Consider the following 26,541-nt stretch of genomic DNA (forward strand, 5'->3'; position numbering starts at 1 on the left):
GCCCCCCCCAAAAAAAATTTATAGACATGAAAATTGATTTCATATATCTATCTATTGATCTACGTATATATAAATATTGTCACTTTTTCATCCATTTAAGAATATAAAATACTGTAAGTTTGTAAGCTATTAAATTAAAAAACAGGTGGTGGGCACAGGAACTGTGCTTTGGTGAGTCATCTGTACAGACTTTGACCTTAAACAGGCATTTTCCTAAAAGAGTCATTACTGTGCAGCCTTTCAACTGAAAGTTAAATGCCTTAAATTAGATGCGCTGAGATAATTCGGGGTGTCATTGTAGTGAGGCAAAAGTAATGCTCACTGTGGTTTATTCTACCAGTGTAATGAAGGTTCTGGTAGCACCACCCGTTAGTCATTTATTAGTGAAGGTGCAGTTTGTCGCCGGGGGGTCAGAGGAGCATAATAATCTGAGGTAGTTATTCCACAGTATCCCTGTGCTAGTATTTAAAGTTCAAGTTTTGAAGTCTGGCCTAGATTAGATTGAATGCTTTTCATTAAATATGTGACTTGTTAGTTAATATTTCTGAGTATCAGCGGAATGAGAGTTAATATAGCCATCTCACCGCAGCTAACGCTTAAATCGGCCAGGCAAGCTTCTGAGCAGTTTATATTTAGTAACACATTTGATATTCTCACAACCACAAGTGTATATTTTCATATGTATATTGCCATCTAATGATGAGGAAACCAAGACACAAAAAAGTTTCTCGTTGAAGGTCATGTAATAAGTTACAGAACTAGCAGATGAACTTGGGCAGTGTGGCCTGAGAGTAAAGTTCTTTTAAGATACACTGCCTTCTAGAATGGGACTGCTTACCACACGTTGGTCTTCAGAAATTAGATACAGGGCTGGGAAGGTGGCTCAGTGGTAGAGCGCTTGCCTTGCATTCATGAGGCCCTGGGTTCAATTCCTCAGCACCACATAAGCAAAAAGAAAAAAGCCGGGAAGTGGCGCTGTGGCTCAAGTGGTAGAGCGCTAGCCTTGAGCTGAAGAGCTGAGGGACAGCGCTCAGGCCCAGAGTTCAGGCCGGACTCAAAAAAACAAAAATTAGATACATTAATAGAATACAGAGCATTATTTCCTCAGGGACGTCCTGTGTGGTACCAGACAACATGCATATGTATGAGATTCAACTGCAGTTTTGTGCTCCTATCATTTATGCACTATTGGGTTTCTTTTTTCTCTTAAAACTTCTGAGGACTACTAGTGTTAAGAACAGCCTGGTATAGGGGCTCCTACCCCAAATCCCTACTGCTCAGGAGGTGGAGTTTGGTACGATTTTAACTCAACACCAACCCAGGAAAAATAGTTATGGAGAGGCAAATAACTACAGTTCCAACTCTACCAATAAACTGAGTTGGGTGTTGGAGGCTTATAACCCTAGCTACTGGAAGGCGTGCGCAGGAGGATTGTGTTCCAAGGCTCACCCTAGACAAACAGGCAAGACCTTATCCAAAAACAAAGCCAAAAGGGCTGGAGGTATGGTTCATTTTAGGCACCTGCTAGCAAGCTAAGGCTCTGAGTTCAAACCCTAGTAACTCCTCTTTCTCCAGAGTTTTTTTGAATTTTTTTTTCTAAATTACTGTCTGTGAAAACAGTATGTCAATGACTTAACATATGAACAAGTTGGGATATTCCCCCAAATGTTCCTAGTTGGTTTTTTTTTCCTTTGTGTGATATTGTTATAAGATTTGGCTACAGGGTATGGTAAGACATGCCTGTAATCCCTAGCACTGGGGGTGGGGGGGATAAGAGGGGGTTGGGTTCTGAGGCAGAAGCACAAGTTCAAAGCCAGTTTCTGCTACATAAGTGAGGTCTTGCTTCTAAAAAGATTTAACTCCTTCCTTCACTTCTGTCTTCCCACTGACTATCCACTGAAGATAATCCTTAAGTCCTGGAATTCAGAGAAATTAACCAATGTCAAGTTCCTGGCAATGTGTTGAGTTTTTACCAGCCAGTCAACAAATGGCGGTGAATGGGAAGGACTTCCTAAAAGTGGGAAAGTTGATGGAGAGAGTTAATTGTGGTTGCTCAGAATACTCAGGAGCTGACACTTAGTGTAGATCCACTGACTTGTTGGTCTTGTTCTGTTTTCATTATTCAGTAAATTCAGAAGTAAATCTTAAGTAATCTTTTAAGTAAACCCCCTGTTGTTGGACACAGACTCTTCCCAGATTACATAGAAATATTTTCATAAAATTGTCTGTTTTCCTCAAGTGAGATTTCTCACTCATGATATTTACTTATATTTTAAGATTAACTTCCTTCCAAAAAAGAAAAAAACTGTATTACTACAGAAGTTGCACAATAGTTTATGAGAGCTTAGCATAAATCTGCTTTAGTGAAGAATGACAATACATCCTTTAAAGTTTCTGTATATTTCTTTTTTAGGTGCCATTTTTACATTTTGCATGTATTTATATCAGGAACAAATTTTCTACCCAAGTGATTTTTTTTTATAGCTACTTATAAGTAAAATACCTCAGTCACATTTGTACAATTTTTGAGTGAGTTTTGTGGTTCTTTTTTTGCTGTCTGCATGCCATGAGTTGTAAATTATCATACAATGTTTTGCACCTGTAAGTACCAGAATGAACTGAATGTGTTTGATTTGCCACTCTTTGTAAGCTACTTTGCTGGTTTAAGAGTCCTACATTCCAGATAAAATTAGACTTACTGGTGTTCCTTACTTACCTGTTCACCACTTTCTGGAGCATCTCAGAAATAACAGGCTATAAATTCCAGTGGAGATAGTTCATGTAGTCTGGTATTCTTGGATATTGCCCTGGGACAGCTGTGATAAGACATTAATCTACATTAATCTATAGTTTGCAATGTAAGGGGATGCTAGATTTTGCATTAATGGGGTTTGAAATCTTTTAGTGGTCCTGCCATTTAGATTTATTTACCAAGGAGGTTTAGAAGCAAGTTTTGTACATTTTGGATTATAATATCAACTTTAGATAATTTATTTGTAGGGTTACTTGTAAATTTCTCATGGTTGGTAATTGGAAAAATGTCTTTATTTTAAATGGAAACTCTTAATTGCAAATCAAGTGTTTACAACTCTTGAGTTGCAGGGGTGCTTAAATAGCAGGAATACTGGGTGTACAGCAGTGGTGAAGCACTTATGTATGTAGCATGCACAGGCCATGAAAGGGGCAGAGGAGAAAACTTAGATTTCATCAGTAAAGTGATAAAATAACAAGCTTGGAGTTGTAAATACCTATTTTCCAGCTGTTGCGTTATCCAGTTTAAGCACATACACCACCAAAAAAGTGTCTTCCCATTTTTAACCAAAGCATAGTGTACAAAACAGCACCTTTGACAAGCATTGGTGTTTTAGTCTTGGTTTCCTAGAAAATACCGATTGTTCCATTACTCAAAGGTTATGAGTGAGTAGTGGATTTCATTTTTTTTTCACATCTCATCTTAGTATTGTAAATTTGTTACTTTAGTGCTTGACTAACGTTTGCCTTGATCTGCTGTGCTTTGTTTCTGAGCCGTACTAGTGACTGTGCTTCTTGTTTGAATGTTTGGTACAGGAAGCGAGCAGCTGCAAAGCATCTAATAGAACGCTACTACCACCAGTTAACTGAGGGCTGTGGAAATGAGGCCTGCACGAATGAGTTTTGTGCTTCTTGTCCAACTTTTCTTCGTATGGATAACAATGCAGCAGCTATTAAAGCCCTGGAGCTTTATAAGATTAATGCAAAACTCTGTGATCCTCATCCCTCCAAGAAAGGAGCAAGCTCGGCTTACCTTGAGAACTCAAAAGGTGCCCCTAACAACTCGGAGATAAAAATGAACAAGAAGGAAGGAAAACCTAGGATTGATTTTAAAGGTAAGATATTTTTAAATATCTTAAAGGTAACATGTTTTTAATTGAGCATGCTTGTTTGGAAGCCATATGAGAGATTTAAATGTGAGGGTCTGTGTTTTGTCTTATACTGTGTGACCTTAATGCATCATAGTATAGTGAGACCAGCTTTTAATTGTGAATAGGACAGAAATACTTTGAATTCTTGTCTTAACTACATTTTATACATCTAGTAGTTGCTGATCAGAAGCAGCTTATACTTCAAGAGTTTATTTGTTAATAAACTGATTGCAACTTTAAAATATTTTTCACTAGAAAAATGGATTAAGATGCATTTAAGTTTTTTAGACAAGCTCACAAGATCTAGTTAAGTTATAGAATAGCTGGAATAAATATCTGGCATGAGCTCTGGATCCCCAGGACTTTATGCTGAAAAAAAACCCAGAAAAACAAGATAATCCGTAGAGGGGTCTGTAAGTCTGGGAATGTTGCTGTCTGTCAGGTAGACTATTACTGCACCTAAATCAGGTCATCACCTTATCATTTGCTGACTAAGAGACAAAAATGTTATATATCCAAAAGCTTATTCATTTTATTTTTATTTTTGGGGTTTTTGAGGTACGTTCTCCTTGTATAGCCCCCAGGTATCTGCAATTCACTATGAAGCTCAGGTTGACCTCAAACTTCTGACCCTTCTGTCTCTGTCTCCTGAATACCACCATGTCCTGTTTGGGTTATTTCTTTATAGTAGATACTTATAATAGATGTTTTGTCATTAGAAAATGAGAAATAGGCCCTCTCACTTTTCAAGAAGGGTGTTCAGTAAAAGATACCTAAACCAGGGTGATGACTCTCAGCTGATTCCAGCGCTTCGGAGTTTGAGGTAGGAGTAGGATGTTCAAGGCAGCCTATGCTACACAGCAAGACTGTGTCTCTAAAAACGATTAAAAACAGTAAAGGATATCTGTATTTTATAATCTTTCACACTTGAGAATTAAATAATTTGAGCCCTTAGAAGAAATTACAGTTAAGGGCCCTCATGGAGGAGGGCCACAAATAGGATTTGTAGTGTTGATGGCATTTTTGCAGTTTAAGTTTTTGGAGCCATTTCTTCAGTACTCCCTTGCCATTTTATATTGTCCTTTATAATAGAGCAAGTAGTCATTAAAACTTTCAACATGCCTTACAGTGTTTGTATGTATATAAAAATAAAAAAGAATTCTAATGTGATTATTGGCTATTTTATTTTATAATATTTAGCTATTCTGTTTTTCACTAGAACTTTAAAGTAAACATGCACGTATTACGAAAATGAATGGTCTTTCTCTTTTTTCTCTTTTGATTTTTTTTTTTTAGATGTGAGTTTCTTAACTGAAGAGCTGGTATATGAAATTCTTGAATTATGTAGAGAAAGAGAGGATTATTCCCCTTTAATTCGTGTCATTGGAAGAGTTTTTTCTAGTGCTGAGGCATTGGTACAGAGTTTTCGGAAAATCAAACAACATACCAAGGAAGAACTAAAGTCTCTTCAAGGAAAGGATGAAGACAAAGATGAAGATGAAAAGGAAAAAGCTGCGTGTTCTGCTGCTGCCATGGAAGAAGATTCAGAAGCGTCTTCCTCCAGGATAGGTGATAGCTCACAGGGAGAAAACAATGTACAAAAATTAGGCTGTGAGGATGTGTCAGTAGATATTGATTCAATTAGAAGGGTCTACACAAGATTGCTCTCTAATGAAAAAATAGAAACTGCCTTTCTCAATGCACTTGTATATTTGTCACCTAATGTGGAATGTGATTTGACATATCATAACGTGTACTCCCGAGATCCTAATTACCTGAATCTGTTCATTATCGTAATGGAGAATAGAAATCTCCACAGTCCTGAGTACCTGGAAATGGCCTTGCCGTTATTTTGCAAAGCTATGAGCAAGTTACCTCTTGCAGCCCAAGGCAAACTGATTAGACTGTGGTCAAAATACAGTGCAGACCAGATTCGGAGAATGATGGAAACGTTTCAGCAACTCATTACTTATAAAGTCATAAGCAATGAATTTAACAGCCGAAATCTAGTGAATGATGATGATGCCATTGTTGCTGCTTCAAAGTGCTTGAAAATGGTTTACTATGCAAATGTAGTGGGAGGGGAAGTGGACACAAACCATAATGAAGAAGATGATGAGGAGCCCATCCCTGAGTCCAGCGAATTGACACTTCAAGAGCTTTTGGGAGAGGAAAGAAGGAATAAGAAAGGTCCTCGAGTGGACCCACTAGAAACTGAACTTGGTGTTAAAACTCTGGATTGTCGGAAACCACTTATCTCTTTTGAAGAGTTCATTAATGAACCACTGAATGATGTTCTTGAAATGGATAAAGATTACACTTTTTTCAAAGTAGAAACAGAGAACAAATTCTCTTTTATGACATGTCCCTTTATATTGAATGCTGTCACAAAAAATTTGGGACTGTACTATGACAATAGAATTCGCATGTACAGTGAACGAAGAATCACTGTTCTCTACAGCCTAGTTCAAGGACAGCAGTTGAATCCGTATTTGAGACTCAAAGTCAGACGCGACCATATCATAGATGATGCGCTTGTCCGGGTAAGTTTGGTTTAACATCAGTACTAAATTAAAAGGCTGATGGAGATAATTGATTTACGCCCGCGAATTCATTTAATAAGTGATATAGACATAGGCACACAGTGGTTATTTCTAATGAATATTATACATTCTTTGTGTCTCACTCCCAAGTTTTGGTTATCTTTATCTGATGATGACCCTTATCCGATGATGACCCTATCTTGAGATTTTCTGAGTCTTGAAAATTAATTTTAAAAGTTTCTTCAGCAAAGAACAGCATGTTAGGAAAGTGGAAGCAAGGACAGTGTGGTAATACCTGGTATGAAGTGTGAGGGGAAGTAGTTACAAAAGCAATACAGTAAAGCTACTTGACAAAGATACATGACGTCCAGTACATTCTGTCATGAAAAGCTTGAGCTAGAGGAAATAACAAGGACAGTTTGGTGCATGTTGTCAAGTAAGACTTGGAAGTCCTCTTTTTAAAGAGAGATATTCTCTCTTCATCTTAAATCTTTCCCAAAGATATACTGTACATGTAAATTTTTTTACTTTGCTTTTTAAAGGAGATAGACTGTAGGCATGGAGGAAGAAGACAGAATTACCATCTGTAAGGTGCCTTTAGTTGGTTGCCTTTATAATTTCTGAATGGGATAAAGTTTTCAAAATAAAGTAAAACCAAATAAAAACCAAGGTTCTGACTTCCAGACTTCAAATTAAAAGAGTTCTGATGGGGAGTCTAGGAATCTGTGCTTCTGATAATATCCCCAGATATTCTGGTAAAACCATGTTGCTGACCAATATTTGGGAAGATGACTGCAGTGCAGTGTAGTACAGAGAGAGAGAAAGGAGAGAGGGAGAGAGAGGCAAAGAGGAGAGGGAGAGGGTTTTATTTGATAGAGCATGTTAAAGAGGATATGAGCAAATTTCTGGGAAAATAGCAACTATTCTAAGAATATGGGGATTAATAACCCCTGTATCATCAGTCAGCTCCAGAGAGATGAAACTGGGAAAATAGTAAGACATTAAATAACTAGCATGCTTAGGATAGAATTTAAGGTGGTAGGAGACTTTGTTTTCTGATTAGTAAGTGAATTTTAGGAGTTTGAGTGCCTACTTAAAAAACAAATGGAAGTTGCCTCAGTGGTAGAGTGCTTGCTTCGCATGTATGAGGTCCTGGGTTCGATTCCTCAGCACCACAAAAGCAGAAAAAAGCCAGAAGTGGTGCTGTGGCTAAAGTGGTAGGGCTCTAGCCTTGAGCTGAGGGACAGTGCCCAGGCCCAGAGTTCAAGCCCAATGACTGTCAAAAAAATAAAAACAAATGGAGGGTTTGAAAGATGGCTCAGTGGTAGAGTGCTAGCCTAGCATGCATGAAGCCCTGACTTGGATTCCTCAGCACCACATAAACAGAAAAGGCCAAAAATGGTGCTGTGGCTCAAATGATAGTAGACCACTAGGCTTGAGCAAAAGAAGCCCAGAGACAGGGCTCAGGCCCCCTGAGTTCAAGCCCCAGGGCTGGCCAAAAAAAAAAAAAAAACCCTCAAAACAAAAAACAAAATAGATTGGCTAAAATGTGCAACTGGATAAGGGAATCCAAAAACAGAAATCAAGACAAATGGTGAGAGGTACAAATGTAAAGCTCAGTACCCGAAAGTCCCTGTCCCATTGTATCTGGGGTCGAACATTACAATCTGACCTACTTTCCACAATGACCCTTGGTAATACCCTTAGTTATCATTGAGCCATAAACTTGGTTCTTTAACTGGTTGACTTACAGAGTGGTTTAAAAGTAAGATCAACCAGACATCTTGGCTAAGAAGATTGTAAGATTGTAGTTCAAGGCCAGCTCAACAGCAAGCAGTTTGTGAGATTCTTAGCTGGACATGGTGGTATGTACCTGTTACTCCAGCTATGGGAGAAGCACAGCGGCTGGTGCAGCAGGGCCCATCTATGAGCCCTAGCCACACTGGGTAGCACAAGTAGGAGGATCACAGCCTTCCTTGAAAATAAGCAGTACAAGAAGGGGCTGGGTGGTTAGCACACCTCCAGTAGTAGAGTGTCTCCTAACAAGCACCAGGCCCTGAGTTAAAGGGCCGGCACTACTTGGGTGGGGCCAGGGAGGCTTAATTTTATCTTATATCTTCACTATATTGTGCTTAATTCAATTGCCAGTGCTGTTTATTACTATTCAAATTGAAGAGCTTTCTTCTTGGTTTCTGTCCTCAAAGAAGTTTCTTAGGACTAGAATGAGAGAATGAAGTAGTCAGCATTATAAATTCTTAGCATCATACAATTAAACAGTGAAACACTTCGAACTCCTTATTACATGTTAGAAAAATGAAATGTATAGAGATTCTTACCTGCAGAAATCAGTGGCAAAATTGGAAGTAGAACTCAGGATTCCAGGACTCAAGCACAGATAGGTGACTGGGCTATTACTTAAATATTTAAAGTTTATTCTTAAGACATAACAAACTGTTCTGCCTTTGTTTATGGAAAACATGAAAATGTTAAACTTATCTGGATACCCTTAAAAAAAATCTCATTGTAATAGTTTAATGCTGTTCACTAGCACTCTGTTGTCTGTAGAGTCTAGAAGCTGACTGAAAGAGTAGCATATCCAAACAGCTTTTGATATTAATTAAAGATTGTTTTAAATTAAACATGTGCATCAAGTAGTACCCTTTATAATTGAGTTCATTCTTTGGTTGACTCAGGCTATTTTTAAGAATAAGAAAAAGGGAGTCCTGTATGTAATAATGGATTTTTTTCAGTTATTTAATTTTATGTTCTGTATTTGTTGCTACAATTTTAAAAATATTTTTAAAGGGACAAGCTACCCATGTATCTTTTTTTTTAATCTCAAGAACCCTTTTTTAATATTAATTTTATTGCTAGGGTGATGTGTACTGAGGGGTTACAATTACATAAGTAAGGTAGTAATACATTTCTTGTCTGACTTGTTACCACCTCCCTTATTTTTCTCCCTCCTTCCATCCCTCTACCCTTGTATCTTTAAATCATCCAGATATTTTATAGACTCACTTATGTATACCTGAGAGTGCCACTCTAAAATAGATAATTGGAAGTTTTCATCTGTAGAAGTTAGTTACACAATTTTTTTAAATACTTGCATTTGAACATATCATGATTCCCAAAATAATAATGTATTCACTATAAACAGTTAAAATATGGAAAGCCTAAATAAAAAGAAAAGTTACTGATAATTTAAAAAAAATATTACTAGTCATCATAAAGAGGCAGTGAAGTATTTCAGAGACTGCAGCCTTGACCAGCAATCTCTTGTTTGTGACTTGAGTAATTTATCTTAGATTTTCATTTCTTCAGAGTCCCCATTTGTAAAATGAGATTAATAATAACTATTCCATAAGATTGTTGTGAAATGGAGTAAGTTGCTCTTTGTAAAGTATTTTATAAATTCTGTATATTGTTCCTAGAATGTTTATTCAATGATGGCATGGTGGTTAGACTTTTACACAAGCCAAAAAAACCCCACATAACTTTTAGAATCATCATCATCATAATAATAGCAAACTGGTACAGATAAGCATTGACTTCCAGAAGTGAATTCATTTAAGCTCATTATGCATTTCAAGTTCATACTGTATTATGATGCTTCTTGTGCATGCAGTTTAATTGCATGCAAAAGTAGGTGAAGTTAAATGTTTATGGGGACTATACAGACCCTATTGCATTAAATTCTTGTGGCACCCAGTGTAGAGACTGATGGAAGTGAACAGACATATATCACCTTATTTAAAATGAAAATAAATTTGTCTCGAGTGTTATGTGATGTATTTCAGGTGAAGCTAATACTAGAATACATGACATCTGAATCTCAGGGAAAATCTCTACCAAATCTTCTGAAAAGTTACATATCCCATAAGAATGGGAGGAGCAATAGCCGTGTAGTCTAAATATCATACAATTTTTTCACTTTGGAATTAAATATATGATATAAGCATGTTTGTCTTGGTGATAGAAATCAAAAAATAAACATTTACCTACTTCAACACCTAGCTAATTGAGAACTGGGAGAAGAAAAACAGAAATGGGCTACATAGCAATACAGGAGGTTACCGAGTTACCAAATTTGAGCTGAGACAGTAATTAGAAGTTTAGTCTTCAAAGTTTTGTATGTTCCTTAGCATGCGACAGGTTTCTAATTAGAATCCCCTGTCCTCCCAACCGTGGAGGTTATTTTCAAGTTTACATTTATTTTACTGTGGAATCTTGAAACTAGATTCCAAGATTTTATGTCCTTTTTGGACATAAAATTGTGACCCTATTGTTCAAAGAACAAAGTTGCTCTAAAAGAACATTTCGATCTTAATCATTGCCGGCTCCATACAACTCTTTTTCCCCTCATATTCTTAAGCTTTCACATCCTTGTAGTATGAAGAGCATTACCTGCTTTTTTTTTGCAGTTTAGAAAGTAAGATTTGAGTTCCCTACTAAGGTTTAAAAGTTAAAAATTAGCCAGGTGCTGGTGGCTCACACCTGTAATCCTAGCTACTCAGGAGGTTGAGATATGAGGATCAAGGTTCAAAGCCAGCCTGGGCAGCAAAGTCTGTGAGACTCTTACCTCAAATAAACCACTCAGAAAACGGGAAGTGGCACTATGGCTCAAGTAGTAGAGTGCTCTCCTTGAGCTGAAGAGCTGAGGGACAGTGCCCAGGTTCAGAGTTCAAGCCCCACAACTGACCAAAAAAATTAAAAATTAAATGACAGTGAGACAAGTGAGGATTATTCTCAGACTCAGTCTTTCTACAGCATAATGTGGTCTCAAAAATAATAGGCCTTAATAATGTCTCTTGATAAAGCCTAAAAGTGAATTTGTAAATGTTAGAGACTACTGTTGAGCAACAGATGTTCTTTAAAGCTGAAGCTAAGAACCTCCATGGCTAAAACTATAGAACCCTAAAGTTAAAGATATCCAGGAAGTAATTTTAGCCACGCATCCCTAGCAGTTGTTACATAGCTTCCTAGTGCACAATTTATACATCTCATTAAAGCAAAACTTTGACAAAACTGTAAGTTCTTTTACTATGTGGCATGCAATCTCATTTTTCCTCATTGCTGTTTGCAAACCTTTAATTGTATTAGCCTATCTATTGGCATTTTGAGAATGAGTGGATATAGGGGCAACATGATTTTTGTTTTTTATGTGGCTGAAATTACTATTACACACTTATTCTAATGAGGTTTGCGTGGCCCAAAACTGCTTGTAAAATAACATTTGGAATAATTACAAACATCTTGAAGAGTAGCTTTCTTTTTAAGTTAGCCAGCAAATGTTGGAAGCATTTTAGAAAAAAAAAAAAGGGTAATCAGGCTTTGTTATCAAATTCTAAACTTACAAAGTAAAACAGATTACAGAGTAAATACTTCACATTAGACTCTGGTGTTGATGATTAATCCCATAATTAACTGAAGTTAATCACCACTACATTATTCTGTGCATATAAATGTAGTTGGTGAAAGATTCATATCTGAAGAAATACTAAGTAGGGTTTGTTTGTCACCTGATAGATGCGAAGAATAAGGACATCAGCCAGGGTGTTTCACTCTCAGGAAAATACGGATATAAGCTACATTCTAATCCATCAGAAGTGGTAACTTACACTAATGCTATTGTGAGAGACCATGAACTCCTTTCTTATTTATCCTGTATATTTTGCTAATCTAATAAACATAATGGACTACTGATGAGCAGTTTTGAAGTCAAGTTCCTGCACCCGACTATTTTTGCTAAAATCAGAGCAGTCTGTAACAACAGACCTTTTGTTATCTTACCCATTTTGGTATCCTTTAATATAAAAAGTCGCAGAAAATCCAATTCCAGTTTTCTACTCTATATTAATCTTACAACAAATCAGCAAAGTAACTATTTTTTATTCTTGTTTTGTATCCTATTTTCCCATTTCTGTGAGACTGAATTTGTCTTTACAGTTTCATTACAAAAAAAATATAGCAGTTTGTCTCCTTTTTTAATCTGGAAAAAAAGTCACAATCTTCTCTGTTACTTAGCATTTTTCCTTGTTTTTATTTTGTTTCCATTTATTTTTATCTTGTTTTTACTCTGAAATTGACATACATTTTCTCTCTACATTTATCTTTCCAATTACTAGCTAGAGATGATTGCTATGGAAAATCCTGCAGACTTGAAGAAACAGTTGTATGTAGAATTTGAAGGAGAACAAGGAGTCGATGAGGGTGGTGTTTCCAAAGAATTTTTTCAGTTGGTTGTGGAGGAAATCTTCAATCCAGATATTGGTAAATATAAATAATTATGGTATTCTATCATTTTCAATTTAGAATATGAAGAGCAACAAAAGAATTTGGTATGGATTATCTATAATCCATAATCATATATAACTAGATTTTTTTCTTTTTGTGACTGATCTGTATTACTCCCTTACTCAAGTTTTTCTTTAAGTTACTTAGCCAAATATTTTAATGACATCAGATTACCATTTTGGTAAATTTAGTTGGAACATCTTAGAATGTGATACTTTATATTTGCTTTCTGTTTTATAAATAGAAAGACCTTTGTTGCTCTTGATAGTCTGAAATGGCTGCCCAGCTCATGGTATTCCTGAAACTAAATTAGTTGGAAAATATCTGTTGAGAAATGGCTTACTGTGTATTGTACTTAAGGTTCAGAAACACTGGCTCATATCAAATTAGGCTTATTTGCTATAAAATTTCTTGCAGAGAGCATGTTGCTCAGTGGAGAGCATTTGTCTGATTTGGGCTCAGAGTTCACACTCAATTACAGCAATAATAAGTCTAATCAAACAATAACATGAATGAGGGCGACTCCATTTTTCACTCCACATATAATATTTGTTTCCCAAAAAGTTTTATTTGAACACAGTTTGGGAAAGACACATACATATGTCAGTCTGAAAGTGAAAATCAAAGTATGCTTTTATTCCTTTTCCTACTGATAAAGTAGGCCAGGAAGAAATGATACAGTCTTTTGGATAGTCTGCTTAACTTAGCTATCACATTGCAAGGATTCATGGCATAGGATAATGTATATCATCTTGCTAGACGTTAAGAGTTTGAGCTGTTGGGCCTGTGGATTCTTAGTGCTGTATGTATATCGAATTGACCTTTCTGTTACTGTTTGTAGTTATTCATTTTATTTGAGTGTGTACATGTGGAAACAGAAGCAAACATTTTGGGTTCATGAAACAAATATTGTTATGGTGAGATTAATTTTGCTATATTCTATAGTCGTGCTTATTATTAATCAAAACTGTTTTTGTATTTTATTGTGTTCATTGAAAGCCAAAGACACAAAACTGCCCTATTTGAGAGAAAATAAATATATGCATGTATTTTTACCTATTGAGTGTATAAAGTATGAATGTAAATTAACCATTCATTACTTGAATTAATGAAAAACTTTTTTTTTCCTTTCTAGAATTCTTCCACAGCTGCTTATTACTTTGGCAACTTAAAATTACATACTATTTCACACTTTTAACCACATTCAGATATTATATTTAGGCATTATTTAACTATAATAGAAAAAGCTTTTCTAATATACTATATTTTAAGTTGTAGACATGAATTCTTTCAAATTGACATTTGTATTGTTCATTACTTTATCATAAAATATAAAAGTAATATATTTTTAAAAATTATTTCTTGTAGGTATGTTCACATATGATGAATCTACAAAATTGTTTTGGTTTAACCCATCCTCTTTTGAAACGGAGGGTCAGTTTACTCTGATTGGCATAGTTCTGGGTCTGGCTATTTACAATAACTGTATACTGGATGTACATTTTCCCATGGTTGTCTACAGGAAGCTGATGGGGAAAAAAGGAACTTTCCGAGACTTGGGAGACTCTCACCCAGTAAGTTCATTATTGTTTTGTATTCAGTCTCTTCGATTTTTTTATTTAAGTGATGAATTGCAATTTCTACAAAAGTGTTGGAGTTTGTGTTTGGGATTCTTGTTGGTATTTATACACAGTAAAATAATAATTATTTTAATCTAGCTTAAGTAAAAAAAAAAAAAAAAGGACAATTTTTATAGATCCTGCCAACAATCACTTAATTCTGTGGAGAAGCATTTTTAAAATAATTTGCTTTTGAATAGACTTAGTGAATCTGCCAGCTGATCTCAGCGCTGCTTGGGTTATTTGATAGCTACAGTTAGTATGCCTATTTCCCATCCTCCACCCTGCCCAGTAGCCTAGATGGAGGCACGGTGGAGGATCTCATCTTTAACCATGTGAAATGTGTTACTGAATTGCTGGTGGAAGGTTTCAGAGATTTCTCTGCTGCAATATTGATGAAAACTCATGACTGATAATCTTCCTTTGCTATTACCAACTATTAGCAGACAGGAGAGATACGGTCTATGCTTACATTCTAAGAAGAATGAAATACGCATGTCTTGTGTTTTAGTCTTCTGTGGTAGCTCACTTTTCCAATTTTGGTTCTTAGGTTCTATATCAGAGCTTAAAAGATTTGTTGGAATATGAAGGGAATGTAGAAGATGATATGATGATCACTTTCCAGATATCACAGACAGATCTTTTTGGCAACCCAATGATGTATGATCTGAAGGAGAATGGTGATAAAATTCCAATTACAAATGAAAACAGGAAGGTAATATCATTGTTACTTTAACGGTTTCAAAGCATGCATGTTAGTAGTCTTCAAAGAAGTACCTTACATAGTTCAAACCAAGAACAATATGTCAAGAAACAAAATTCATATAAATGGTAAAGCTACAGTTGGCTAAATCTTGGATATAAATAATTCTTGAATGTTTTTCCCTTGGAAAAAAACAGCTTGTTTTTTTTTAAATTTACATACCATATTTTAAAAGTAGATCTTGTGGTTGTGTTTCCTACAGGAATTTGTCAATCTCTATTCTGACTACATTCTCAATAAATCAGTAGAAAAACAATTTAAGGCTTTTCGTAGAGGTTTTCATATGGTAACCAATGAATCTCCCTTAAAATACTTATTCAGACCAGAAGAAATTGAATTGCTTATATGTGGAAGCCGGGTAAGTGCAAACGTCTTCCAAAGTAATCACGTTATTGATTTACTGTTTGTAATACTGTAGTGTAGAAGATGTTAAGACATATTTTCTTGAATTTGCAGAATCTAGATTTCCAGGCACTAGAAGAAACTACAGAATATGACGGTGGCTATACCAGGGACTCTGTTGTGATTAGGTGAGGTGCTTAATTCTTAAAAGGAAGATTTGATTCACCAAAGAAGTGTGTGTGCTTGTGCTTCAGTCCTTTGTCTCTGGGTGCTACTTCTACACAATTTTACTTGTAAAAATAGGACTATATTTATGATGGTCAGTTTTTGTAGTCTCTTTCATAAATGAAATACTTTATGTGAGTCTCATGTTATTTCCTGCATTTGGACTATAAATAATTTGATAGCCTGTTTACATGTGAAATGCTTCCTTAACTTAATCCTCAAGGTAATATGACAAGAAGTATATCTACTAATATTTCCAAACAATTCCAAAGTTAGTATTCCCAGCGCCATGTTGTCTGTCCTGTGCCATTTGGTCCTGAAAGATGTAGGCTTTCGTGTTCTCTACTGAGGCTGGTAAGGGACCATGGTGCTCTTTTGCCACCCTCTGGCAGGGCGAGGAGAGAAAGCATTCAAACAAGAGGCTTCTTGGAAGGTTGTTGCTTTACAACTCCTTGAAGTGCAAGCTTGAGAGTTAACTCTGTCCAGCAGTAAGCATTCTTTCATGTTATTATTTTTACTGCCCTGGTATATGTTAAGATTCTTTCATCATGGTTTGTAGGTTACTGCCCTTTCTGTTAGTCGCTTCTCTCCATTTTTGTAAACGTATTTACTCTTCGCAACTATTATATTACTATTAACTCAGTTCCAAAGGTTATTCATAAAATGTTTGAGATAACAAACATAGTGATTAAAAAAGAGCCCCACGTTGGTCAAAAGTCATATCAGAAGTATTTTCAACACTACTGATAGTACATTTAACAAAGTTATGATGAAAGTGGTATCTTAATGCTTCCTTGAAAATAGAAATATCTTGTATCATTTGTTATGGAGAAATTCTCTTTGAAATTGAAATCATTAGCTTTTATAGCAACATTATTTTACTTAATTGTGCCCTTGAAGAGCATGTGTGCATACATTATTTTAAGGACAAATACTGTGTGAAATGACAGCGGTATAGCAGCTTAGAGTTGATAAAAGCCTTTTTGAATGATTCAACTTATTGATTTCATCAGTAGAAATATGATGAATACATCACTAGTATCTACAGATGATAAGAAGTCAAAGCCCTAAATAGTGGTTGTAATACTAGGAATTAAATGACAAGAAAGTATCTCCATTAGTATTTATTTCATGTGTTCTGAATTCATAAAAACAAGATGTATAAGGAAGTTTTTGTGTTTTTCAGTAGCTGTAAAAGTTTGGATTTTTTTCTTGACTACTCACATTTTTACAAGTCATCCCCCTTATCTTTTTGGGGTGCAAGGTAGAAAGAAATTCATTTTTTTAACTTATCTATTTCAGTGGCTTGGTTCAGATATTTATTTAGTTTCCAACCAAGTATTTCACAGGTTTTAGTTTATGTTTCTTTCTACTTAGACATTTTTGACTAGTTTTGTTGTTGTTGTTGGTCATGGGGCCTGAACTCTGGGCCTGGGCGCTGTCCCTCAGCTCTTCAGCTCAAGGCTAGTGCTCTACCACTTGAGCCACAGCACTACTTCCGGCTTTTTCTGCTTACGTGGTGCTGAGGAATTGGACCCAGGGCCTCATGCACGCAAGGCAAGCACTCTACCACTGAGCCACCTTCCCAGCCCCTGACTAGGTTTTTTAGTGACTTTTTATCATGGATTGTGATTGCCTGGATCTAGTAACTCATCAAAGACTACAGTAATTATGCTATTGTAATTCCTTATTACTACCAATTAGTGCTTCTTGAGTATTACCTGCAGTAGTCATCAACTTGTTGGTTTCTCATCATTTCAGGTACATAAATATGGTCTAACATATATGTAAATACACCTATCAAACTATATTATACCTGAATGTTCCTCGTTATTTACTAATTTTCCATATACTAATGTTCTTTATGTGTTACCAAATTTGGTCTTGATAGTAATGACGGAATTGATGTTGTATGGAGTGAAATTTGAGTACAGTAAGCAGAGCAGAACTTAACTGGACAGTGTAGAATTTAGAAAAGGATGCCCTTAGAACACATCCTCAGTCCAGATAAACTCCCACAGAGTTCTGTGTCTCCACAGTCAGTCTCCATCCCCCACAGGCAACCACTGTTTGGATTGCTGTCCACATTAGACTTGTTCTTGGCTTTCCTATAATGAAGTCACACAGTATATGCTTTTCAAGTTCATGTTATTACATTAATGTATTCATTGGGTTTTGGCAGAGTAGTGGTAAAGTAGATGAGTATACACTATGTGTTTATCCATTATCCTGCTGGTGGGCAACTAGATAGATTATTTGGGGGCTTGGTTTATTATGGATAAAATGGTATGTAGTCTTAATGTGAAGCTTTTTTCTCTTGAATAAATGTGTAAAGAGTAGAAGTTTGGGGTGGTTATATTTAACTATTTAATAATTTTATCATACTGCAAGAATGATTTGTAATGCAGCCATACCATTTTACCAGCAATGTGAGTTCCCGTTGTTAAACATCTTCAGGATTTGGTAGTAATATTCTTCAACTTTAGTCATCCTATTGAGTGTAAAATGATAACTCTTGAACTTTTAATTTGCATTTCTCTTGTTCTCTTGAGTAATGATGTTGAGTATGTGTTTATTGGTGTGTGCCCTCTTTTTAAATTGTCTCCTCCATCTTCCCTTTTAAGATGTACTCTGTGTAACCATTTGGTGAATATACTCTTCCAGGCAGCTTTTCTTTTTCTGCTGAATTGCCCTTGGACTTCTGTTGAAAAATCAGCTTCTGTATGTCTTTCTTTTGTTCTCGTTCTCCTCTGTTGGTAAATATTTTTCTCTTCTGTCAGAAATCAGAATTTGATTTAAATATTCTCTGTTTAAATCAAATGCTGTAAGTCCTCCCACATTGATTTGGCTATTTCTATAGAAGTATCAAGATTAGTTTGTGAAGTTTTACAGAGAGAAAAAAGAAAAAGCCTGGGTGACTTTAAGTTTTGGTGGATGTAGGTAAATTTGCAGTTGATTTTCTCTAAGTTCTGATAGTTCTTTTCATGTGTTGTAGATATACTTCTGTTCTTGCTTCCTTGTCATTTTTCTCCTATCAGAAATCATTTGGGCATATTGGATTGATTTCTGGGATTTGTCTCTATCTCTGTTGGCTCTGCTATTTGGTCCTTACCCATTTAAAAATTATTTAGTCTTGATGGATTAGTTCTTTTATCAAGATCTCATTCCTTGTAATTTTACTTGTTCTGCATATCATATAATCGTTACTGTTTTTAAGATTAGTAATTGCATATTTTTCTCATTACTTTTAACCTGTGTTGCTGTATTTGAACTCAGTTTCATGTAAACAGCATATAGTTGGGCTATTGTTTTTCAGCCATTCTTTTAGTCTCTACCCTTCAATTCGTACATTAAGGCATTAGCATTTGAGGTTGTTATGGATATGTTAGAACTTCCTTTTGCAATTTTCTCATTTGTAGTCTGTTTCTTTAATCTTCGTGGCTCCTTGTTTACATTGTTCTTCCATGGATTACTTACTAAACAGTTTTAAGAATTATCTGTTAATTTGTTTTTTTGTGTTTTTTGCCTTGTATAGTTTTCTTTTGTGTATATTACAGATAATATACATGTAACAGCATTATTCATGGATGTTAACACTACTTTGTGTAAAGTGTTGAAACTCATTTTTAATCATTTCCCTTGATCTTCAATGGAACATTGACTAATGTTAGATTCTTTTAATTTTCCTTTGTTAAAGCCATTTTTTCCTCTCGCTGAAGATTGGTTTCATGTATGCTATTTAGGGTTTGTTCAGCCTAAGCTTTGGTTTGTGTCTTTTACCAAACAAGGAGAATTCTCAGCCATTCTTTCTTCACATATTCTTTAAGCCCTATTCTTTTCTTTTTGGGCCTGAAAAGATGAGGATTGGTGAGTCATTTATTACTGTTCTGCATGTACCTAAATGCTTGGTTCACTTTTCAGTGTATTGTTTCTCTTGTTCAGATTTCTGTCTCTTGTCATCTTCATTCTACATGTTTATAATTTCCATTTGGCTCTTTTCTGTTGTGACTTCTATTATTATTATTATTATTGCCGAGAGTGCCTATTGTTTCTGAAACAGAGCTTGTACTAGCTTGTCAGATCATTTTTCTGATGACAGCATCAAAACCATTGTCAGATAATTCCAAGATCTTATTCATCTGTGTTGGCGTCAGATGATTTTTCTTTCTGTCTTGTGACTTTTCCTTGTTCTTGGTATGACAAGTGACGTTTGCATTGTATCCTGAACATTTTGCCTGCTAAATCCACAGACTTGGGGTCCTGTTTAGGATTTGTTTGTTTTTTGTTTTGCATTAGCGGGAGTCATGCTGTTTAGTTTCAGCGTGCAGAGTCCTGACATACCTTATGGATTGAGGTTCCAGTGACAGCTTCTATCTTCCTACTTTATGCCTCCCACTTAGCAGGGATTACAAGTCAAGCCTATGCTTGACTTGAGATGATGTCTCTCTTTATTTATGTTTGTTGGCTTGGTTTCCTTAACTGGCCTCGAATTTCAGTCTTCCTGACATCTTGAATAACTGAGGTTACAGTTACCAACCAAACCAAGTCCTCTATGTTGATCTTTACTTTTTAACTTTTCTTTCCTTTTTATGTTTTTAGGTTCTTTATCTTTAGTAGAAATTTTAGTTGTATTAATTTATCCTTTGGTCACTTTATATATGAGTATATTTGTTCTTTATTTCTGAATTTTTATATCTTTTTTTTTTTGGTCTGGTCATGGAGCCTGAACTCTGGGCCTGGGCACTGTCCCTCAGCTCTTCAGCTCAAGGCTAGCGCTCTACCACTTGAGCCAGAGTGCCACTTCCGGCTTTTTTTTCTGCTTATGTGGTGCTGAGGAATCGAACCCAGGGCCTCATGCATGCAAGGCAAGCGCTCTACCACTGAGCCACCTTCCCAGCCCTGAATTTTTATGTCTTGATATTAATAGTTCTTTCATACCTGTTATTGTACTTTCAATTTGGAATGTGACATTTGCATGTTTTGTGTTATTTTTTTCTCTTGGAATTTTCTCTGTTAGAAATTTTCTCTGTTACTTGGCAAGACTTTTTTTCATAACACCTTTATTTGAATTTTAAGACTTTGCTTTCTTATTCACTTGCTATTACTAGATCTCATAGGCAAGTAGAGACGGGTTTGGGTGTCTTCAGTGATCTTCTGTTGCTGAGATACAAGAATTCTTTAGGTATACGGTTCTTACTTAGGTGACACAGTGCCTGCTGATTCTTCAGCTTCATCTTGTTTTGTAAAAGATCCTTTTCTAGCCACTTTCATCCATTGGTGTCCAGAAACTACGTTCAGGGGACATCTTGGCTGGTTCTGGCCCCACTGATCCCTGACTGTAAATCTGGGGTGCTGTTAGTGTTCTCTCTCTGTGGATGTGGGCAAGTTGCTGAGATAGGAGGAGGACAGATGTGACTCGGGTGCTGCTGTGTGTGGAAGCTTCCTCTAATACTTTTTATGTAGCACTTAATACAGGAAGAGATGAATTTTATTCAGCAATTGTTTTCATTATGTAGGTTGAACATGTTTTAAAATAAAAGCCAAAGAAATAGCTTTTTAATAATATGTCCAGCCCAGACTTGTGATCATCACTCATTGGCCAGTGCATTCGGGTTTTTCTCCTTCCTCTGGTGCCTGTGGCTCTCTGTGTACAGTGTGAGGATGCTGTGTTCGCATCCACTGTGGTGCAGCTTTAGCCCGAGAGAGGGCAGTAAGCTTACTTTCTCTTGCCAGTCTTCCAAAAGGAATGGCAATAGCAGCTCTGATTCTTGTCCTTCCTGAGAGGTGGCTTCCACAAGTTCCACGTCCTGGTTTCTGTCGCAGTGTGTGTCCTTGTTGTGTCTTCTAGGTGAGTAGTAAGTTTGCAGGAGCAGTGACAAAATAGTATCAAAAGATTAGTGAAAGCCAGGAAAGCTTATCAAGCTGGTGAAACATGACATCACAGAACTAAAAACGCCAGCATCTTGGTCATAAAAGTAGTATGAAAGCGCAATATAAAACTCCAGAATTCCAGTTAATGATTTGTGAAATGTGACATTCTCTTCTGTGATTTTGGAAAGAACTTGTCAGATGAATACTAAAATGAAACTTATTTGTATATAAAATCTTAAATTTTTAGCTGTGGATTCATGTATATATTATTTTTATAGATGGCTAATTATTTAAATAAGCATGAGATTGCATTTTGCTTCTTGGGACAGAATGGCATCAGATTATTACATAGCTTTTAGGAAGCCAGGACTTTCTCTTCAGATAGCTTCACATGATGATAAATGCCAAAATCATTCTCTCCTACTACACACAGTACATACTATTTTATATGTTTTCATTCCTATAAAAAATTTTTTTGGGTTTGTTTTCTTTTTTTTTTGGGTCCGGTCATGGGGCCTGAATTCTGGGCCTGCGCGCTGTCCCTCAGCTCTTCAGCTCAAGGCTAGCGCTCTACCACTAGAGCCACAGTGCCACTTCCAGCTTTTTTCTTTTTGCTCATGTGGTGCTGAGGAATCGAACCCAGGGCCTCAGGCATGCAAGGCAAGCGCTCTACCACTGAGCCACCTTCCCAGCCCCCCCTATAAAATTTTTGTACTTTTTATTGCTACAAAATATTGGTTGGCTTGTTATTAATCTGTATCACCTCCCACTAACTAAGGTAAAGAATGAATAGATTGCAGGAAAATTGAGGGAGCAAGGCAACATCTGCAGTTAATTTTGACAACCTTCTTAGTGTTTTTCAGTTGTAGATGAGTTTTATTGTTACTGACTACCTATTGTGATTATACTATGATTATATTGTCATTTCTTATTGTGAGGGCTTACCTTTTTTCAGTCTTGTAAATAGTGTGAAGAAAATGTTTTATATATTTGGGTTGGTTTTCCTAAGATAAATTTGCCATAGAATTACTGACTCATCACTTGACTCTTTAGTCCTAAAAATTAACTTTAAAGTTGTCTCCTAGTATTTATACTGTAAGCTTATATTAGTGCTAATACTAGTGAATGCCAAATTAAAATCAGAATTCTGTCTTTTCTCTCTAGGGAGTTCTGGGAAATTGTTCATTCATTTTCAGATGAACAGAAAAGACTCTTCTTGCAGTTCACAACAGGCACCGACAGAGCGCCTGTAGGAGGACTAGGAAAATTAAAGATGATTATAGCCAAAAATGGCCCAGACACAGAAAGGTAATTACTGAGTTTTGATTCCATAACTACTGAAAACTTGGCATTCCATGTCACTCACATATGAGCTTTCTTTGTAGCTTCTGGGCACCCTTTTGGTTTTATTTTAAAATACAATTCACATCAAGCATTAGTTCAGAGAATATTTGGCTAGTATTGTTAAAGAAGTCCTTTAAAGTGACAAATTAAAATTATGGCCCTGATTTACAAATTAGTATGATTCTTTTTTAACAGTTTTGTTCATTGGAAAGACTAATTATGTGGAAATCCATTTAGAATGGTTTAAATTGAGGTTTAGGAGATTGTCAGTTCAGCATGAGATTATTCTATAACCCTCTATGAATATAATTTTGGTATTTAATTTTATTATCTCATTGTGTACCTTTGTACGTGGGAGAGCTAATATATTGTACCACCAGCAGTTGCATATTTTGTGCTTTAAATGTACAGACTTAACTCATGATAGTACTAACATAAATGTATATTTGTTAGGAAATCATTTTCCCCGTCAGATTTCCAGCAATAGCTAATAAACATTAAAGAACACAGACTTGGAAATCTAAAATCAGGTTTGAATAGTTTTCCCAAATAGGTTAGTTCTCAGTGATTTCAATTTTAAAGAGTCTGTATGTCTGTTGTGGGAAGACTTAGTTACATAAACTACAAGGATTAAAAACCTAAAATGATAACTGCTATGGAGTGATAGCTCAGTGGAGGTAATATGCCGTCATCGCAATCATCATCATCATCATCATCATTTCATAGTATTAGTTATAGGATAAAGACAGCGTGATTCTTGTTTATGACTTGCTGTATGTATAGTGCTTCGTTGCAAACCATCCTAACCATATATACTCCATCTAAAAGTAGGAACATTTAATATTGAGCATATTTCCCATGACTTACTATTTTCCTGTTTTTCCCTCTTTTCTCTATTTAGGTTACCTACATCTCACACTTGCTTTAATGTCCTTTTACTTCCGGAGTATTCAAGCAAAGAAAAACTTAAAGAGAGATTGTTGAAGGCCATCACATATGCCAAAGGATTTGGCATGCTGTAAAACAAAAATCAAAACAAAAAACACAAAAGGAAGAAAAAAAAAGAGAAAAAGTTTAAAAATTTAATAAATATACTGAGGGATACGTTTGGTGGTGGTAGTGTCACAGTAAAAAGGCTGTAAGATAGTGAGCCACAGTAGTCATCCGTGTCTGCCTCCCTTCTTCATTTGGGGACATGTGGGCTGGAACAGCAGATTTCAGCTGCACAGATGAACAAATCCTTTATTATTATTATAATTATTTTTTGTGTGAAAGTGTTACATATTCTTTCACTTGTATGTACAGAGAGGTTTTTCTGAATATTTATTTTAAGGGTTAAATCACTTTTGCTTGTGTTTATTACTGCTTGAGGTTGAGCCTTTTTGAGTATTTAAATATATATACCAACAAAACTACTCTCCCAAGAAAACCATTGCCATCATTTGTAGACCATGTAACCTGCAAGTATGTGCTTTTTTTTTTTTTTTTTTTTTTGTCCCTGTATCTAACTCAAATCAGGAACTGGTTTTTTTTGTGTGTTTTTTTTTTTTTTTTTTCTGTTTTTTCCCCCCCTAATGATTTTTGCTTTTGAAACTTGAAGTCTTGGAAACAGTGTGATGCAAGTACTGCTGTTCTAGCCCCCCTAAAAGAGTTTTCTGTGCAAAATCTTGAAAATCAATAAAGATGGGAGAACTTAGACTGTTCGAACTACAACCCTCAGAACTTTAGTAACAGCACAACAAATTAAAAAGCAACTCCTGCCACAGTACGTTGTCTTCATGTGTCTTGCAATGAACTGTTTCAGTAGCCAATCCTTTTTCTTAGACTATGGAAGGACAGGGATTTTTTTTTTTTTTCCGGTTACTGTTCTTGTTTTAAGTTTACTGGGGAAAGTGCATTTGGCCAAATGATATGGTAGTCAAACCTGTTGCAACAAAGTTAGGAAGCTCGTTGTTCGTTATAAAAAGCATGTGAAAGTGCACTTAAACTTTATTAATTACTTATTACCTAGATTCTAGCTAGACAATCCAGCGCCTCCCCTTCATGCCGCCATCACCTCGTTTAATCGACTACGTTGTGAAGGCACGCGATCAGTGTTGCAGCCTAACAGGAAGGGTGGCTGCCGTGCCTGGCGCTACTTAGTCATACGAGTCAGTAGGCCTGGAAGGGAATGGAAGTTTTACTCCTCAGAATTACATTGTATATCCCCAAAGATTAAATTTTGCTTTCAAAAGTACTGTTAAAAGATTACTTTCATGTACTACAGGAAAGAACAAATAGGTTTAAATTACTGGATATTTAAGGTAGTGGTTTCCCTGTTCCTAGTCTTCTATGTCTGTGATGTTAATTTCTTTTTTTTTTCTTTTGCATTATAAAATAAAAGGATTATGTATTTTTAACTAAGGAGAGACATTGATATATCATTTTACTACAGGCTACAGCTAATGTGCTGAGCTTGTGCCTTGATGATTAAACAGAGTACTGCAGATCAGCCTGAGAATTTGTTTGAAATTGGCATGAAAAATACAGCTTTCAGATCATTGGAGGGGGAAAAAGGATGTCTTTCAGGATTATTTTAATTCTTTTAGTAATTGAAATACAACTGTCAATGTACTGTGATGCTAATAAAACAGTGGCATTTATTTTTCACTATAATGGAAAAAGAAAATAATGCTTTTCATATTGTGATGTGATAAGGTAACATGGGGTTTTTCTGGGCCAACTTTCAGAATACTGATGGTATATACATTATAATACAAGGAGCTCTCAATCATTTAAAAGAGCCTCTCATCCACTGTGCTGCTTAGTATTATGAACGTAAGGAGTAAAATGTGCTGGGGATATTCTATATAATCAGTTCATGAAGAAACTCGTGTTGGTAAATTCTCAAATTCCATTATAAGTATAGGTTATCAGTTAAAAGTCACATCAACAGATTTAGCAAGGTGTCCAAAATAAATCCACCCTAAACCTTTTTTTTTTTCTTTGTGGAGAAAAAAATCGCTCCTCAGTGATCAGTTACTGCATCATATTACTTATTATGACTTACTAGAATGCCAGTGAATAGAATCTTAAGGAAGACCAAAACAGATTCCGACTGTGACAGCTACTCTCCCTTCCCCACCCACATGGTCGGTTATAAAAGCACTGCTGGTTGCGGGAGGCTGTTTTCTTAGCTGCTTTGCTTCTCTTTGAATTGGCCAATTATCTCCAGGGCAGAGGGAGAATTGAACTATAAAATAGTTCCCTAATTATAAAATGTGATTTTCTTAAATGTAATTTCTTACCTTTTAGAATTGTAGAGCACTCACACATACAACAAAAATATAGCCTGCTGCCACAAACTTGGGAGCAGGTGACCTGGCTGTCCAGACCGTGTTTATTGCTTTTCTGGCCTGTGGTCATGTGATAAAGTCCAATTTGGATTTCTTTAGCTTTATTTTCAGACACATTTCTATGTAGGTACACTGAAATAAAGAAACCTGAGAATGAGGCTTCAAGCAGAGCACTTCTATATCACTCATTCAGAATTGAGCCAGGTGTTTACTAGAAAGGACAAATGGTTGGACTGGGCCCTATCACCCCATTTCAGTAGGAGCCTGGTAAGGCTGAGGTTTCAAGTCCCTGTTGAGAGT

At 36.0% G+C, this 26,541-nt stretch overlaps 1 protein-coding gene across 9 annotated transcripts in view; it reads left to right on the forward strand.

Annotated features, from left to right (window-relative positions):
- Window positions 1–25,897, forward strand: part of Ube3a (ubiquitin protein ligase E3A) — a 75,602-nt gene extending 49,705 nt beyond the window's left edge. For all 9 annotated transcript variants that reach the window (XM_042697483.1, XM_042697477.1, XM_042697482.1 and 6 more), the window contains 9 exons: window positions 3,568–3,866; window positions 5,199–6,445; window positions 12,574–12,718; window positions 14,111–14,316; window positions 14,912–15,076; window positions 15,327–15,482; window positions 15,581–15,654; window positions 22,727–22,870; window positions 23,808–25,897. In XM_042697483.1, the coding sequence (XP_042553417.1) occupies window positions 3,568–3,866; window positions 5,199–6,445; window positions 12,574–12,718; window positions 14,111–14,316; window positions 14,912–15,076; window positions 15,327–15,482; window positions 15,581–15,654; window positions 22,727–22,870; window positions 23,808–23,928 (2,557 nt within the window). In that variant the 3' untranslated portion in view covers window positions 23,929–25,897. The remainder of the gene's footprint in view (window positions 1–3,567; window positions 3,867–5,198; window positions 6,446–12,573; window positions 12,719–14,110; window positions 14,317–14,911; window positions 15,077–15,326; window positions 15,483–15,580; window positions 15,655–22,726; window positions 22,871–23,807) is intronic.
- Window positions 25,898–26,541: the final 644 nt, after the last annotated feature.

The sequence above is a fragment of the Dipodomys spectabilis genome, unplaced genomic scaffold (genome assembly GCF_019054845.1).
Source record: "Dipodomys spectabilis isolate Male_0828 unplaced genomic scaffold, ASM1905484v1 ptg000219l, whole genome shotgun sequence".
NCBI lineage: Eukaryota > Metazoa > Chordata > Mammalia > Rodentia > Heteromyidae > Dipodomys > Dipodomys spectabilis.